The sequence below is a fragment of the Condylostylus longicornis genome, unplaced genomic scaffold (genome assembly GCF_029603195.1).
Source record: "Condylostylus longicornis isolate FDR11 unplaced genomic scaffold, ASM2960319v2 ptg000084l, whole genome shotgun sequence".
NCBI classification, from domain to species: Eukaryota; Metazoa; Arthropoda; class Insecta; order Diptera; family Dolichopodidae; genus Condylostylus; species Condylostylus longicornis.
Window position 1 is genome coordinate 8,233,115 of NW_026578052.1, and position 17,894 is coordinate 8,251,008.

The 17,894-nt window shown below is 23.1% G+C and overlaps 1 protein-coding gene across 6 annotated transcripts in view; it reads right to left on the reverse strand.

Moving 5' to 3' along the window:
• Window positions 1-9,234: 9,234 nt before the first annotated feature.
• The window catches only part of LOC129613459 (collagen alpha-1(XVIII) chain), a 197,403-nt gene continuing 188,743 nt past the window's right edge, over window positions 9,235-17,894 (reverse strand). For 5 of the 6 annotated variants that reach the window (XM_055527539.1, XM_055527536.1, XM_055527538.1 and 2 more), the window contains 2 exons: window positions 12,930-13,157; window positions 9,235-10,873 (listed from right to left, as the gene is read on the reverse strand). In XM_055527539.1, the coding sequence (XP_055383514.1) occupies window positions 10,813-10,873; window positions 12,930-13,157 (289 nt within the window). In that variant the 3' untranslated portion in view covers window positions 9,235-10,812. The remainder of the gene's footprint in view (window positions 10,874-12,929; window positions 13,158-17,894) is intronic. The other variant, XM_055527540.1, reaches the window with a different exon arrangement.

The following is a 17,894-nucleotide window of genomic DNA, read 5'->3' on the forward strand; positions in this document are numbered from 1 at the left end:
AAATCAAAACTAAATAAAGAATCGTAAACACTGAAATTCGATAATTGTTGAAATTATAAAAAAAATTTGAATCACATAATATAAAATTCTCGGTGTATATTGAAATTTTTAAAAGTATCCTAACGGAGAGCTAAAATTTAATATTGATGACCAGTTAAAGACGACAACAATTACATATTCGGAATTGAACGTGCATTAATTACAAGACAATCCGACTTGATTAGTGTGAGAAAACAAGAAAATATTTTTATGCTTCCGTTTTATTCTGATAGGCGGCTCAAATACTACTTTAATGAATATGATTAATGTCAAATTATTTGGTATTCAAAGTTTTTTTTAAATTTCAACAGCAATATTAATAAAATCATTGTTTCATTTGTAGGCTACTTTTACGTAGAATGAACTAGTGTAGAATAATCGGAATCAAGCTAGGAAGAACCTGAGATGATTGTGCAGACTTGTAGAGAACGTGTTGAACTGCGGCAATGAAGGGGATTTTGGGACTAATGAGCCTTTGCACCTTGTTGCCGAGATGTCACCGAAGACCGTTACTTTGGGGTTGGGAAGAAATGAAGTTAGAAATAAATGATCGGGGAGTCGACATGGTAAGGTGGTACAGCTTCGAGAAAAATTTTACCAAGAATAGAAGAGATTTTCTGAGTAACAGAAGAGATTTGGTACGTGAGTTTTCAGATTATCCATAGTGGGATAACACCCCATTAGGTGGTACACTTATGACACAAAGACCAGTACGCCGGTGTTTGGACCAAGAACCAAATTTGAAACCAGGCTGTGCGGTTCAGCCTGGAAAGAAGTATATTGCGAAGGGGGATTATGTCGAATAGAAGGGCTGCCATCGGTGCGCTGAATTCTTTTTCGGTATTTTCCTCGGCAGTATGGAGTTGTCTTGAGAAACTCAATTAACTATAGGTGGGCGCAACTGGGTAACTTTGTGTTAAGGCCAAGTAGTCTGCCTACCGCAGTAAATATTTAGGAAAAGTAAATTTAATGTAGGTCCCCATACATTTTTTCTTTTTAAAATTGTGTAAACGAAAGTGAACTGGCAATTTAGTGTTCTCTTATTAATAATAACAGAACACTTCAATAATAAATTAATAAAATTCTTTGTAATTTGAGGAGAAATTGTAACAATTACATATGGGCTCATTTGAATTAATGAATTAAAACTCTCTCTTCCTCTTGATTGCAAAAAAAAAAATTGCAAAAGTACATGTGTCCTTTCAATTTGAGAGTGAAATGACAATTTAATTTTATATACATATTTTTACTTTTATTTGTTCAGATTTAAAATATAAAAAATTTTGAATTCCCATTAACACGTTCAACTTTTATAATCATTTGACTTTCATATTATTATTTTTTACTTCCTTTTCGTCATACGGTTCGAATTCACTTCTTTACAATATTCAACATAAAAATTTTACATTCATGTAAGAACAATTTACACTATAGCACTTACGAACACAATAATGGTGCCATCAATATAAAAAACAAAGTGGATTTTCTTTCGTATATAGCAAGTCTGTTTATAACTCTCTATTAAAGGAGTTTTTATTTTTTTAATATAAAAATCATAAAATATTGTCATGTCGAATTTTTATTTCTGAGTGTGTATGTGTACATGTTTGTCATATTCAATATCATTATTAAAGGATAATCTTTAAATATTTTAAATATAACAGTTCCTATATATTCTTATACTTCGTATATGCTTGTAATATAAGTAATTTTAAATGTTGTCAGACAGAGTAAATACCTTCACTTATAATTTAACATTATAAAAATAAAATAATAAAAATAATATTTTTTATTTAAAGTTGATACTTTCAGTAAGAAGAGTTTAATCTCTGGCAAAATTGACATTGTAATGGATTTTTTTTTTGTACATGTATGCATATAGCCAGCCAGGTATAAGTATACCGGATATGGTAGCTATCCTACCATATACTAACTGAATTTTTTAAGGAAAACAATAATAATTCTAAGGATATATTCTTACATTCTTCTCAACAATATCCTTCCTTTGATATTATTTTCTAACTTGATAGCAGTCTAATGAAAAAATAATGTTTTAGGAATTCCTATAATGATTCCTATAAAAAAATTTTCATGAAAATTTATTTAGCATGCCAAATTAAGGAAAGTGTTAAACAAAATTAAATTTGAATTGATATCGTTACCATAAGATTTGGAGCTATAGGAAATATTCTTAGGCGATTGTCATGCATATTTAATAAATAAATTCTTCATTTCCAATTTGGGGGGTTTTCGTTTATTCAGTTCTAAAATAGTTCTAGCTTGTAGTACATTCGAAAATTCACGCTACATTTACTGAAAATATAAATCGTTTGAAAATTACTAGCTGCAATAAAGTGCGTTCGGAAATTCAATCTGTAATAAAGAAATGTTAGATATGTAGCCCAGACTTGTTAAATCCCCTTGCTTTAAGCTATACTTTTTCCAATTTGTAAAATGTCAAATTAATCAATGTTTTCATAAATATAAGATTGAGCTCAAAATGGCAATACTAAAGTAGACCTGGAAATATAAAAATTTTTTGGTGTTTTTTTTTGCTAATGGTATATAGTTTAAGTTTGTAGCTCTGACGTTTGTAGTTTGAAAATATTATCTGCGAAGAGGAAATTTTTAGATATTACACTAAATTGTATAGTATATAGTTTGCAGTACAATAGTTGAACTGATCTGCACGCATCATATTTATTTTTGCAGATTGCAATAAATTAACTCAATTAGATTTTTGTATAATTCCTCATATGCATCTTTAGGAACGTTTTGTGATTTAATTAGAAGAAAATTATAGAGCTAATTTAATCAAATTTAAATTTTAATTAAAAACTCTGAGTAAACTTAATTGCTAAATTGGTATTTACTATTAAGAATATATTTCTGTAAATAATCAGACCAGGATAGGATAGCAATTAGGGTGGTGGTTGAAATAAACAAGACATGAAAGAATAATATCGTTCATTAGTTTTGGTTTTCCATTTTCTATCACAAATTTGTATAGCAGGCGACATCAGCTGTTGTTATTCATTCTTGCGATAATTAAGTTTGTCTCACAGTGACAATTCGTTTGTATGGAATATGAGACTGAAAAACTTACAGAATTTTTGGGGTGTGCAGCATGCCATTAAAACAGCAAAAATTTCTCAATTATTTTCTTTTTAATTCAACTCAATTTTTTTTTTTTATTTTTTTTTTCTCTTTCAATTTCTTAAATAAATTTCACTTATTTGCTTTATTGTTAATTTATTTTTTTTTCTACATTTTTTTTTATATTATTTTATACCTACATATTAATTATTATTTAATTTTTATTATTTAATATTATTTTATTTTCACAATATTCACAATAAGATTTTTTTTTATTCTCTTTAATTTTTTTTTTAATTACATTGTTGTATGGTTTTTCTACAATTTGATTTTTTTTTGTTCGAAAATTTCGGATATTGTTTTTCTCTCGTTTTTTGTTTTCTTATTTTCGTTCGATGTTTGTTTTACAAATTTCTTTTTTATTTTTAAATTAAATTTTTTCTCTTTTTTATTTTATTTTTAACTAAACTGATTTATGAGTAAATTTACTATAATTATTTTTTTTCTTAAAATTATTTTTATAATTTAAATTTTAATTTTATATTTTCTATAGTCTATTATAATTTTTTTCTGCTTAAATCTAAAAATTTGATATAAAACTGAGTTTCTCTTTTTTTTTTCTTTGTTCACATAAAAAAATTATTATTTTCTCTTTTTTTTTTTAAATTATTTTTAATACTAAGGTGTTATTAGGGTTCTGTACGTTTACATAATGGATTTTATATAATATTTATACTAAAAATTTTTTTTTTTGGGGTGATTATATAATTACATTATATATTATGATATTATATATTATAATATGTATATACATGTATATATATAATTATGTATATGTAAATGTTATTTATATTTTGTATGTTTTCTTTTTTTTATTAACAATATTTTTTTTAATTAAATATAATATTATTGAAAGTCTCTTGTTTTTTTTTTTTTATTTTATTTTATTCTATTTTATACCAGTTCATTATTATTAATATTATATAGTTAACATAGGGTTGTCTATATAAGTATGTTAATCATAATTTATATAATAAATTATGGAATATACAATTAAAAATTTAATTAAATAAAAATAAAATTATAAAATTTGAATTTGTCAATAATCCTGGATCAATTGTATGGTTTATTCTTGAATGTTGAATTGTCAATGATAAATATTTGACATTAGAACAGAATTATATTTTATATATTGTTGATAAATTGGATGACAACATTGTTAAATATTCTCTTGATTTTAATTCCAAATTCTTCTCTTTTTATCGCATACTCAATATAATAAAATAAGAGTATACGTGTTCTAACGTCAAAATCTGTTCTAATTGGAATGACTCTCACTATAAGAGTACAATAAATTGTTTGTTGTTAAATTTAATTGAAAAAAAATTTTCATATTTAAATTTATTTACATAATATAAAATATTTTTTTATACAAATAATTAAAAAATAATTAAAATTTCCAGTTTGTTGTCTTTTTATGTATAAATTATGTTTATTCTATAAATTATGATTAACTGAGATTTTTATTAAGAAAAAAAAAAATTGATTAAGACTTAAGTATATTGACAGTTTATATAATAATTGACAGTGAAATTTTTTTTTTTTTTTTTTTTTTTTTATTTTGTAATTACATACTCGTACATGAGTGTTATAATAAAAGGAAATCGAAATAATTTTTCTACTATATTTTAATATTTAAATTAAATTTTTAATATGATGGGGCCAGAAATATTCAATAACGAAAATAAATTCAAAATAATTTTTAAGAAATTGGAATTTAATTTAAAATTGAATTCGAAAATGATATTCACAATGTTTCACATAATTCCATTAAAATTATTGGGGTTTAAATGAGATTCAAGGGAGAAATTAATTTTTCAAATACAATTTGGGAAGTAACACTTTTTCTACTTCTATAGTTACTATTTTTTGTTTTATTAATACTTAGAAGCAGAATTTAATAAATAATTTTGTGGAATTTAATATTATTGTACATTTTTAACTCAAGGAATTTTCAGATGTCAGATCGCTAATTAATATTTCAAAAATTTTTAAACATTATTTTGCAAAAAATTAATTTCTTACTAGACTTCAAATTTAAATACAGGGAAATTTCAAATTTCTAATTAATTTATTTTGATTTAAAAGAATGAATATCAAATAATACTTGATCTTTATCAGGCTACTAAATTTAAAGCAAGTAACATTATTGTTAAAGAACTTTTCAAGAATAATTTAAGAATAATTTAAATTTTCTAAATAAATTGAAGAATTCCAAAATATATGAAATACTTAAGTATAAAACATTCATTTATAATAATTATATTTCAAGTTATTAATGAAATTTGATGCTGTTTTAGAATTTTTTTATATAAATAATGGTTATATGGTTGCTTTATTAAAGTCAGTTCAGTATATGTAGTTATAAGAGTTGAATGAATTCATCAGAATTTTGGTACTATACACATAACACATATGTATGTATAAATATATTTATAAGAATTTTAAAAATTAAAATTCAATTCGAATTGAGATTTTGATATTATGTAAAAAATAACAATTTTAATTGTAATTTTAAAATTAAATTTATTCTAATAATACATTTTTATACAAAAATAATATTTAAATATAATATTACAAATAAATACAATTTTAAAATAAAATAAAAGCCAATAAAAATTCAATTGATTAATTTCATTTATTTTATTCAATTATTAAGTATTTAGATGTCAAAATAATTACGATTTATAATAAACCCATTTTGTTTCACTATTCCAATATTAGGAGATAATTTTGAACTGTATCGATTAATTGATTTGAAATCAATTTTTGAAGTAGTTTTGTTGGAGTAAAATTTTAAAATAAGTAGTAGTTTTGGTACATTGGAAAAATATTGGGAGGCAAAATTTGGAATCTATTTTTAAAGCAATTTTCTTTGAAGCAAATTGAGAATTTTTAGGTGAATTGCTACCATAATTAATATTTTTTCAAAAGAACTTTTTTAATTTTTTAATTCAAATTTTTTAATAAATGAAATTGATCAATTTGAAAATAATAATTTAAAATAAATTTTATGAACAGAAAATAATTAATCTTAGTATTTTTAAATTAAAAAATTAAAAATTTAAAAATTATAAAATTTATGACTTCAATGATATTTATATATTTTTTTAACATATATTAGAATTAATTAAATTTAAATGATTAAGTATATTAATATAATTAAAATTGGAAAAATTATTTAAAATAATTGTATAAAAAATTATTTTAATATATAATATAAAAATTGTAAATTAGAGGAAAATAAATATTTTCTATTTACATTTTTAAAGATTTTATTTTTTATATTGTATAATATTCTTTTGTTAGAGAAATATGCACGGTTAGAATATTGGTTGCATGATTTTATTTTACTTAGAAATTTATTTTTTTGTTTTTATTTAATCTTGTATTACAATAATTCAATATTATATAAATGGCAGTTTTAGATTTTACAATTTAAATATGATTTTTAATACAGAAGAAATATAAGTAAGTAATATTGTAATAAAATTGGTTTTTTTGTTAAATTATAAAAATGTTGTACAAACTGTTATAAAATAGAGTTGATAAATTAATATTGGAGTTTTTAAAAATAATATTAAATTATTGGAATTATTTAAAAGATTTAAAATATTTTTAAAAAAATTATCATTGTTTCACAATAAAAATTCAATAATTTGTTAACAGCTATTAATAAAACAAACAATATTCCGAATCATTTACAATGTATTGCTGATATTTCGAGTATATCGTAGGTTTTTTTAAATTTCCTACTGATTTTTAATAATCAATTCAAAAAATTTTTCAAAATTTTTCTTAAAATTTTAAAATTATTTTGGAGCAAAATGTATAGTGTACCAAAGGGGTAAATTTGCATAGAGCCAATAATAATTTTTATTTTTTAAAATTAGAAATTTTTGATATTAATGTAAAAAATATTAAATTCTAAAATTAAAATTGTCTGAATTTTAATTACTGTTTATGATTCAATTGTGAAACTATGATAATAATTAATGCAATAAATATTAATTATGTCATTGTATAAATAAATTTTATTTTAGAAATTTTAAATTAATAAATATAAAATTAATTAACAAATAAATGTATGTATGTACATAGTTGTCAGTGTTAAGATTTTATGAAATTAACAAAATTTTTTGATTTTATTGTCGGTTGATTTACAAATTTTATAGTTTGCAATTAGAAGAATTTATTTAGTTTTTGTAGAAATGTTAATACTATTGTTAATGTTTACATGTTGTAGGGAATTGTTAATACTACAATTTTTTATTCTGGTTTGTAAAGAAATTTAATGATCGTAAAATTTTGCTACTGTCTTATAGAAATTGTAAATATATCGCATAAATTACCACTTTAAGAAAAAAGAAAAGGTTTTCCATTAATTGCAATTATTTACAAAAAAACTGCAATTAATTAAAAAAGTTATAAATTTTAAGAGTTTAATTAAAGGAATAAAAAACTAATAAAATTTAAATTATCGCTAAAAATTATATGATTGAGTAATTAAAACTTTTATTTTGTAGAATAAAATTTTTCTACAAAAACATTGTTTTATAAAATAAAATTTAATTATCCCATAAGAGGGTGATGATTTCTACAAGATACTATTTTATATTAATGCTCCCCCGTCATGTAATTTTTTGAATCTCGTATCGGATATTTTCAGATTTTTTAATTTCTTTTTTGAGTAAAATACAAAAAAACGAAGGAATTCAAAATAAATTTAATATTAACTTCATTAATTATAGTCAACTTCAAATTAGATTATACGATTAAAATTAATTTACAAGATTACAATTTATTGCTTTAAGAATAACATATTAGAGTTCTGTTTATAAAAGACAAAATTAACAAATTTGCAATTAATTTGTAAAATAATAGTTTAATTACAAAAAACTGAATTCTTCAATTAAAGTGGCAATTTTTTAAAGAAAACACTTTGTTAAGTTTACAAAATCAACTAGTATTTAGTATATATGACTGCTACTAAATTAACTGTGCAAGCTATAAGTATTAGAAGATTCAATTCAATTTTCAAAAAAAGAAAAATTTTTTACAAAGTATTTCAAATATTACAATAGACTCATCTCTCGTTTAACGGAAGCTCATTACATGGAATTTCGGTGTTACGGAATTCAAAAATTAAAGCAAAATCTCTTTTTACGGAAAAAAAAAATTCGATTTAAGGAAAATTTATAAAATTATTCCTGTTTTCTAATGTTGTAATAATAAAATTTTTCTATATTATTTTGCAAATTAACAAAAAATATATAAAAATTTTTTAAGCAAAAAGATTCGATTTTCGAACAACATTTCCGGAATATATTAGTTCTGTAAAGCGAGAAATGAGTCTATATTAAACGTACATACATACATTCATGAATTTGATGTAAAAGTAAAAAATTACAAGGGTACATAAAATAATTTTTAGTTGTTGGAAAAAATAAATTTCTTCTTAAATTACAAGAACAAAAAATTAAAATAAAAAATTAAATAAAATTTTTACAAAATATTCAGAAAAAACAAAAAATTTAAAATAATTTTACATAATATTTATTTTTTTTTATTTACTTTTTCATTTATAGTTTATTAAATTATTATTGTTTTATTTTTCGTCTCTTTTTTTTTCAATTAAAACATTTTTTTTTTTTTGTATAAAAAATCTGATAAAATATTTTGTTTTTTTTCTTTATTTTTTTTTAAATATTTTGTAATTAAATATTTTACATAGACATTTTTATATAATATGTATAGTTTTTTTTTTTTTACCTTTTTTTTGATTATTAAACGAAAAACACAATGATTTTTGTTTAATAAAATTTTTTACATATTTTTTAATTTTTATTTTTTTTTCTTTTTCTTTAAATACAATTCTTATATTATAAATTTTTTTTTTTTTTTATATTTATAATTACAATACTTAATTATATTTACAAAAAATAAAAAAAAATTAATTATTTTATATTTTTTTTTAATAATTTTATAATACTCCTATGTTGATGGTAATTTTTGCTTTTTTGTATGGAAATTTTAATAAACTAATAATTTTTTTTTTAATAAATAAATAATAAAAATGAATTAAAATTAAAAATTTTCCATATTATTTTTGTTTTTGGGAAGATTTTTTACAATTTAATGGATTTTTCTATTTATCTTACAATTATTATTGTTATTTTGTATTTGTAACTAGTTTGATGACAATACGATAGCAATTTCGATTATGCTAATTTAAATGAGAAAATCTTCCTACTCATTTTGGTAAAATTAGATGAAAAAAAAAGGAATTGTTTCGGAAACTCAGAACTAATGTGTAAGTTTAAATTTCAATTACGTTACTAGAAAATATTAATTGAAATTATTAAAAAATAGGGAGATGTTAAATGCATTTTTAAGGGGGTTTTGAAATAATTAAAGAATTTCTTCCAATTTTAAATTAAATTTTTAAATTTTCTTATACAAATGCAGAGTCTGCAACTGGAATGTATGACATTGATTAGCGAACAAGTCTTAATTTTCTGTAAATTTTTTAAATGTAAGGAAAAAAAATAATTATACATTTTTATTATTACTTAATACCAGGGTATATTAAGAACTCTTATATAATTTTAGTTCTTAATTAATTTAAATATTGAATTTAGATGACAAATTATTGCGTTAAAAAAATAATGAGGGTTCAATATAATTATGTAATGTGCGATATTTTACAAAGTAGAACATGAATAAGTGATTAATTACTCATTAAAATTAAATGTTTTAGTATTAATAATTAAAAAAAAATTAAATTTAAATAATAATTTCGCATTATTTACATATAATTTCAATATAAATTAAAATTTTTCATTTAACATTTTGAATTTTAATTAAATTAGTGAGAAATTTCATTCATAATATTTAATTAATATAATATAAAATATGAAAAAATTATGATAATTTTTTTTTTGACAATAGCTTTCAAAGTTTTAAATTGCATACTTTACTTGAACATAAGCTAAGGTTACAAAATTAATAAAACATTGTGAATTAATTTCGAAAAGAACTCAAAATTTATATGAAATTCAAACACTATACTGCAGGGCTTAACATAATTACAATAATTATTACTTGTGGAAAATTACAATATTAAGAAAATTAATAGGGCTGACCCTATTATTTTCAGTGGTTCTTCATTACTGTCATCATTACATTAAACTAGTTACAATATTTCTACTTGGTTATCAAAGTTTTACAATGATTTTTTTTTTTTTACAATTTCTCTGATTTTTTTCTCTATTATGTCATGTAAATTGTGTGTAAATGTAATTGTGAGATTTTTGTGATTTTGTGTTTAATTTTTTTTTATAATTTATGCAATTTTATTATTTTTTTTTTTAATTTTTGGTATTTGTTACAATGGTTTTTTTTGTTTTTTTTTAATTTAATTTTGATGTTGAATAAAAAAAAATTTTTTTTTTTTTTTAAATTTGATGTTTACTAAATTTTTTTTAATTTGATTTTTTTTTTAATTTTTTTTTATTTATTTATTTAATAATAGTTTTTTTTAATAGTTCATTTTTTTCTTATATAAATAACCTAAAATTATATTTTATATATTTTGTTTGTCCTAGAAAAAGAATTTCAAGTTAAAACTTCCTGCAAGTGTTTGGCATATTCATGTGCTGTCGTGAAATCTCTTGTGCTAAAAAATATTAAAAAAAAAATATTTTGATTAGTAATTTTTATATTTTAATATTTATTTAATCATTTAAAATTCATAAAATATTTAAAATAGTCACAGTCTTTTACTAAACTATTCACGATACTCAATTGGTTTGAAATTGAATTCAACATTTGTGATTTGCACAAAAAAGAATTTTTAGGGAAAATTTTACAAGAAATAAGGGGGGGGGGGCGGGGGATAAAAATTGTGAATGGCTTGAAATGATTTTTATTCACAATTTCAAGTATTTCTTGATTTCTATACTTGAAAATCATTGTTTAACATCAAAAGTTGTTTTAAATACTTGAATAATATGAAACCATTTTTGAATAAATTTGAAATGAATGTTTGCTCGAAGAATATGTATATTGTTCATTCTATCCCATAAAACAATATTGTTACTCATATTCTTTTGAAAATTTTCTCATAAAATATTCAATGCAATGATTGAAATCTATTATAGTTTGATTTTGAAATTCATTTTTATACAATTTCTCTGACAAGATTAAATATTTTTACATGTAATCGCAGAATTAAATTTGAAGGGTATTATGAATTTGTTGTAAAATTTGTGAAACGAAGAAATATTCAATTACATAAATTATTATATATGAAAATGATCCTGTTCCTTGCTAATTTGTCTACACTTGTTCCAAATTGTATTGAAACTTCCACTTAACTGGTAATGTACTCTGAGAAAATTTCATAATAATATTATTAATTCAATTTGAATCACTTGTATTTATTAAAAAACATTAGAGATAAAGACATTAATTAAAAGAATTACAGGAGGAGAGGGGGGAAAAAAAGCTACAATATTATGACATGAGAAAATTGAAATTCAAAATTTATTGTAAGTAAATATGTGAGAACTTAAACAGCAGATATCGTCATTTCATTCGCTCTTCTTATGTGAGACCGTAATTTTAGAATGTCAAGTAGTATATTTTCTCATTCTAGTATTAATTCAACTTAAGTACAGTACAATATTTATGTCGCATGTCAATTATAATTCTGTCGTGTAGTTTTTTTTTTAATTTTTTGAAGTTATCCTAGAGTTGTTCTAATTTTTACAGTATTTGTTATTTCTTTTTTTTTAATTTATTCATTTATACTTTTCATATAGCCCTTCTTTTATTTAACTTGTCGCTTACGTATGCTACAGGTAGGTAATAAATTGATTATTATTGAAAAATTTTGTAATTAAATTACAAAACTTGTTCTTATGCAGGTTCAATACCTTACATTCGTACAAAAAAGTATACCTGAAAAATAGCAATGCAATTGGAAATTCTATGTTTTTCTGGTGTGATTTGAAATGTCACAAAATATTGGAATAGGGAAAATTTGAAAATTTAATTTGGATAGAAAAATTCTTTTTTTTTGTTTTTCATTTGAGTTTTGTAAAAATTTCTGATTTCATTACAATTCCTCAAATTTTTATGTGGCGTACTAAAGTAAAAATGAATATGTCAAATTATTTCACCGCATAATATTAAAGCGTACATATAGTGTAGTCGTGTGTATTTGTTTTTAAGCAATAGGGAAAGATTTGGCAATGAACAACCTAGATGGCGCACTGGTCGTGCTATTTGCTTCTTTTACATATCAAATAACACAATAGATTTTATTTAATTCGAATAATATTTGAACTTTGTTAATGGAAAAAATGGAACGCCATCTATAAGCTCTGACATTTTAAATCAAGTCCTTGAATCATAATTGACGTTAAATGGCTGATATGTTGTATAGCGTAGCTATAATTTCACACTTCATTTAAAATATTTGTAATAGTTGCCCTTAATACTACAAAGTGCTCGCTTAATTTGAACAATAAAATTTTTTATATTTATAATTTTTCTGCAATTATTGAAAAATTTCGTAAAAATACCGCAACACCTTCTGTATAATCTTAAATACTGCGATGATTTTGTAGATCAATAATGTTTTACCTATGGGATCACACATTATAATCCTTAAAAATCCAATCACATTTGCATATTTTTTCTTTTGTTTTTTTTCGTATTTTACTTACCGATATTCTAAATCTCGTTTTCTTCTTCTATCTTGTGATAAAGCTTCTATACACAGCACAATAAATCTGTTATCACACGAATATCTTTCTTGATCTAATATATTATTACCAGATAAACTACTAGCTAAACCATATTTATCCGGACTAGATGAATGCCAAGCATCACAATATGTGTCCATAGCACGTTCACCATTTGGCATAGAACCATGCCAGACAATTTTTTGTGGCCTGAAAATATAAACAATAATAAAATTTTTAAATTTTTTTAAGGTATACAAAAAATATATTTGTTTCTTGAATATTCATTGTTTTCTTCTTGTTTCTTCTAAATTTTGGGAAATTGAAGGATATATAATATGAAGTTCTTCTTCTTCCTATTCTCCAATCGAATATTTTAAGGCAGAAAATAACAATGTTTTTATAGTATAGCTTGTGTTTATAAAATTCATCTTTTGAATTTTAGATCATTGAAAAAGCTAAACAAATAACAATAATACATTAGTGTGCATATACAGAACATCCAATTTCGAATACCTAGCTATACATAGACCCCATATATAACCTAGAACAAATTCTAGTACAGAAATGGGGAAAAAAAGAATTGATGAAAAGTAAATATTAAACATAAAAAATGCAACAGGCACAAAAAATTTTATCTAGACTTGTGTACTTTTATTCACAAAAGATACAGACGAAAATGATGTCAGAGTAAATGTATGTGCGGCGTGTGTAGGTAGGATTTAAGATGAAAATTTTGAAAAAAAAAAAAAAATATAGAGAAGACATACGGAATTGAAATTTTTTAGAGCACACATACTTTTTTTGTTTATTTAAATCCTTTAAATTTCAAATCTTAAAGCGAAGAATATCAGAAATTTCTTATTGTTGTTGTTGTTGAATTTAGAATTGAAAATTCTAAGTGAAAAATTAAATGTACAATTCACTTTTATAGAAATTGTTTTACAAGTACCAAGTACACAAAATAGCAAATTAAATTTTTTTTTTTTTTAAATTTGAAGAGGGTTAATTTAATGTTTAAGTGTCCTTATATTAAGGGTTGTTGTCGCATAGTATTTATGTAGAATAACAAGAAAAAAAAAACAAAAAAAAATGTTGGTGATTATTTTGTTAAGTGACTAAAAAATGTCTTTTAAAATATAGGAAAATTTAAGGGATTTTTATTGAATTTGGTGGTTTTTGGAAAAAAAATAACACTAAAATATTTAAAAACCAAATTAAACGTCTTAATTACTAGTGATTCCCAGTCAAAATAAAAGTATGAAAGTGAAGACTTGAATTTTATAATAAAAATATTTAAAAATATCTTATGTGGCCAGCCCATAACCGACCGCAGTGTCTATCGTCTAGTTTACAGAAAGTGTTACAGAAAATTATGAAAATGTCTCCTAAATTCTTCTTTTATTATAATCGGTTTAGCTTGCAACACATATGTGCACATACAGACCTAGAGACTGACATTTCTTTAAAAATAACTTATTTACGCTTCTCTATATTGTGGAGAAGTTGCGTTCACCGAAATCTTCCTTATTGTACGCAATGCAATCGGTAAAAATTAATTATAATATATAAATTTTTACATTATCTGACAACAGATAAGTGGTACATTAATGTAAGATCAAGTTGTACTCGAAAACGGTACGACAAAAATTACTCGAAAACGGTTAGTCTGACATTTTATTATTGATATTACCGCGGTGTAGACTTATTAATTGAGAAAAAAACAGTTTTGAACAAGACATTTACCTAAATTCAATAGCTTCGAAGCTATAAACTTGATTTTTTTAATCTTCCAAAACTACAAGTCCGACTTCCTCCTCCTATTCCATGACTTTTTTTTTCCACAAAGGCTCCAATCAAAAGCCCTAGAAAAACTTTAACTCCCGTAACCAAGAGTTCAATTTTTTGAAAAACTCTCAAAACAGCATGAAATGCGCGTACAAAACAGCTTACATTATGTGACGAGAAGAAAGAGAAAACAGAAATCCAGCTCCTACGCTCATGCACATTTGTAGCGAACTCATGGCAGAGATTTCTTGGGTTTCCCTTTTTTCAACGAATTACAAAATTAGTTAACGTAAATGTATTTAACTCGTTTTTGAAAAATTCATACTGGTTTTAATAAGCCAGGGAGAGGGCGTTATACGGTTGTACTCAAAGGGTTTCACTGGCCAAAGTATGCATCTTTCGGGGAATCGAACAACATATCAAAACCTAACATATCCCGAAATAAATTCAATCAATTAAATCTTTAAACTCTTATACTTTATAGCTATTGTTAGTTTAGTAATTGTTTCATGGTTACAAATGTCAAAAATTGAACATTGTCTTTAACAGCATTGAACACATTCTTTGACAGTTAATGTGTATAAGTTTTTGTAATTCAAGTATTATCAAAATTTGAGTGGTTCTATTAGATTTTTATGTAGTTTTATTAAGAAAACTTTTCATTCTAATGTGAGCTCCACGTAAATATTAAAAACATTTGTAATTTTATTAAGACAATTTTATTATGACAATTACTGTTATGCTAGTAATTGACAAAATTTGTCACAAAAAATTATTGAACAAATTTATTTCAAATAAAATCCGAATTTTATTCAAAACTAAAATTTCAAATTAATTTGTTGATTGTTCCGAAGCAACCCACACTATGTGAATGCATGCCATATGTTTTTATTTGCAATTTACACACTTGTAAATTTTATAAAGTTTTTAATGTTATAGTTTAGAACCAATTACAATCTGCTTATAGAAAATATTTATTAAAATGATTTTTTTTTCATTAGATTAGTTGATCATTTCAATAAAGATTTTTAGAATTTTAAAAGTATGTTTGCACTTTTTTTGTGTTCCTAATAAGAAAACTTGTCTATAAAATTGTTAGTAAAATTATTTAAGAACTTTTTATATTTCGTACAATTTCTAAGTATTTAAGTTTATTTATACCCACACATAAGAATTGAAAATAATTTTATATATGGGGGAAACTTTAAAATGCTTAAAAAATACTTAAAAATTGCAATGTAAAAAGAAAGTTTTTAAAATAAAATTTAATCAATACGAGTATTGGTCGGATAATCAGCACATGCTTTAAGAATTTGCTTTGCCAACAAAATAAAATCTAATTTCTTACATAGTATAGAGTGGAAAATTCATGTTGGATTCATAGTTTCTTCTCAAAATATTGCACTACAGCCACTCTTAAAAGTTTTATACGTTTTTTGTTTTTCTTTTCAAATTGAAATTTATACTTTTTGAAAAATACTTGTAGTAAACTTTTTTTGGTATTTGGTTTTAAAATAGTTTTTAGGGGTTTAAAGTTTTTTTTTTCTCTTTAGAGATCTAATAAAATATTTTAATATTGTATGCAGAATCTAATATGTTTTGGTAAATTTAATGAATTGCATTTATGATATACCTAAAATAAATTTAATATAAATATGATATTTTTTCAGGGTCGGAGTACTCAGCTATGATGCCTGCACATTCATTTATTACGAACATATTTAAGTATAGAGTCAAATTTGCTGTGTAGTAATAAACTGAATGCTATTAAGAGGCAGCATTTTATTTTCGGTAACCTGTTATATCGCATGATACGTTACTTATATGGCAGATACTGAATATACTGTTCCTCCGGTGATATGTATTATCCGGTATTGATCATCGTTCTGAAAAGTTGGTGCATAACAGTGTTTAGATAAAATTTTTGTAACTGGGACAGACAGTTATTCTGTTTTAGTAAAATAATGTATTTTTAAAAGTATAATCGTATAATAATTATGCGGGACATGTACATGAATCAATGATGCTGAATTTTGTTAAAAATTTTGAAATTTTCGGAATTGTTGAAGGGGACAAAATAAAAAATTGTAATAATTTAAAAAAAAAATTGTAAAATTACTCAAAATCCGGATAATATCATTTTGAAGAGAGTAGTCGGCTGGCTAATAGTTTTTTGTAGTGAAATTGCTTTATTAAGTAGTATGAAGGTGCAAGTATAGTACTTAAATACAAAAACAGTGCAATTTATTTAAAATTTTTGTGATTATTCATAAATTTTAACTTAACATAAAAATCTAAGCCCGCGACACTATCCTGAACTTAAAAAGAATTTCAATTCGCATGTTGTGATCTTCTTATACTCAAATATTAAGAAACTTTTACAAAAATATTTATTTTATATGAGTGTAACAAATACACAAAAATTTTATATTGAAAAAATTGAAATTCCAATATTTCAAATTAAAAAAATTTTTAAACTTAAAAATTTTGGGTTTATAGTTTTAAAAGAGAAAATTTTCAAGAACATGTTAATTTTTCTTTGGGGTACTCTGATACACACACTTGTGCTCAATTTCCAGTTTAACAAGGGCGGTTATTGTTTTTTATACAAACTTGATTTTAACATACGAGAACTAGGCATATAAGAGTGTAAATAAAAACAAGTGTTCATCAAAATTAATTATGAATTTCAAGAATTCAAGATAAATTATTTGAAAAGTAATTGGAATTGTAGGTTTTTACATTTTCCGAGTTTTCGAAGAATAAATATTTTTCTAATTTCAGTAAAATTTCAGTAAAACAAGAAATAATGAGGGAAACTGTGGAGGGATCCAACATGAACAAGAGGCCCACACAACATACGTGTCTGTTAAAAACACTATAACCACATGATTTAAACTAATTAAATTTCAATACGACCCTAATGAGTCCCGTCCTGGGCTAAGACAGGCTATTATGACCAGAAATGATATAAGAAAATAATACGAATGGGAAGAAACCCTGGTGAGAACGCTCATGGCTCTTCGAATGTAACAGTATCGTCTCAAAGGTGATTGGCCTTGAGACACAAGGGCACTTGCAGGTTCTGTCAGAAAATGGAGAAGACTTCGATGCGGTTTCTCGGGAAGTGTCGGGTGTTGAGCCACAATAGAAGCAGAT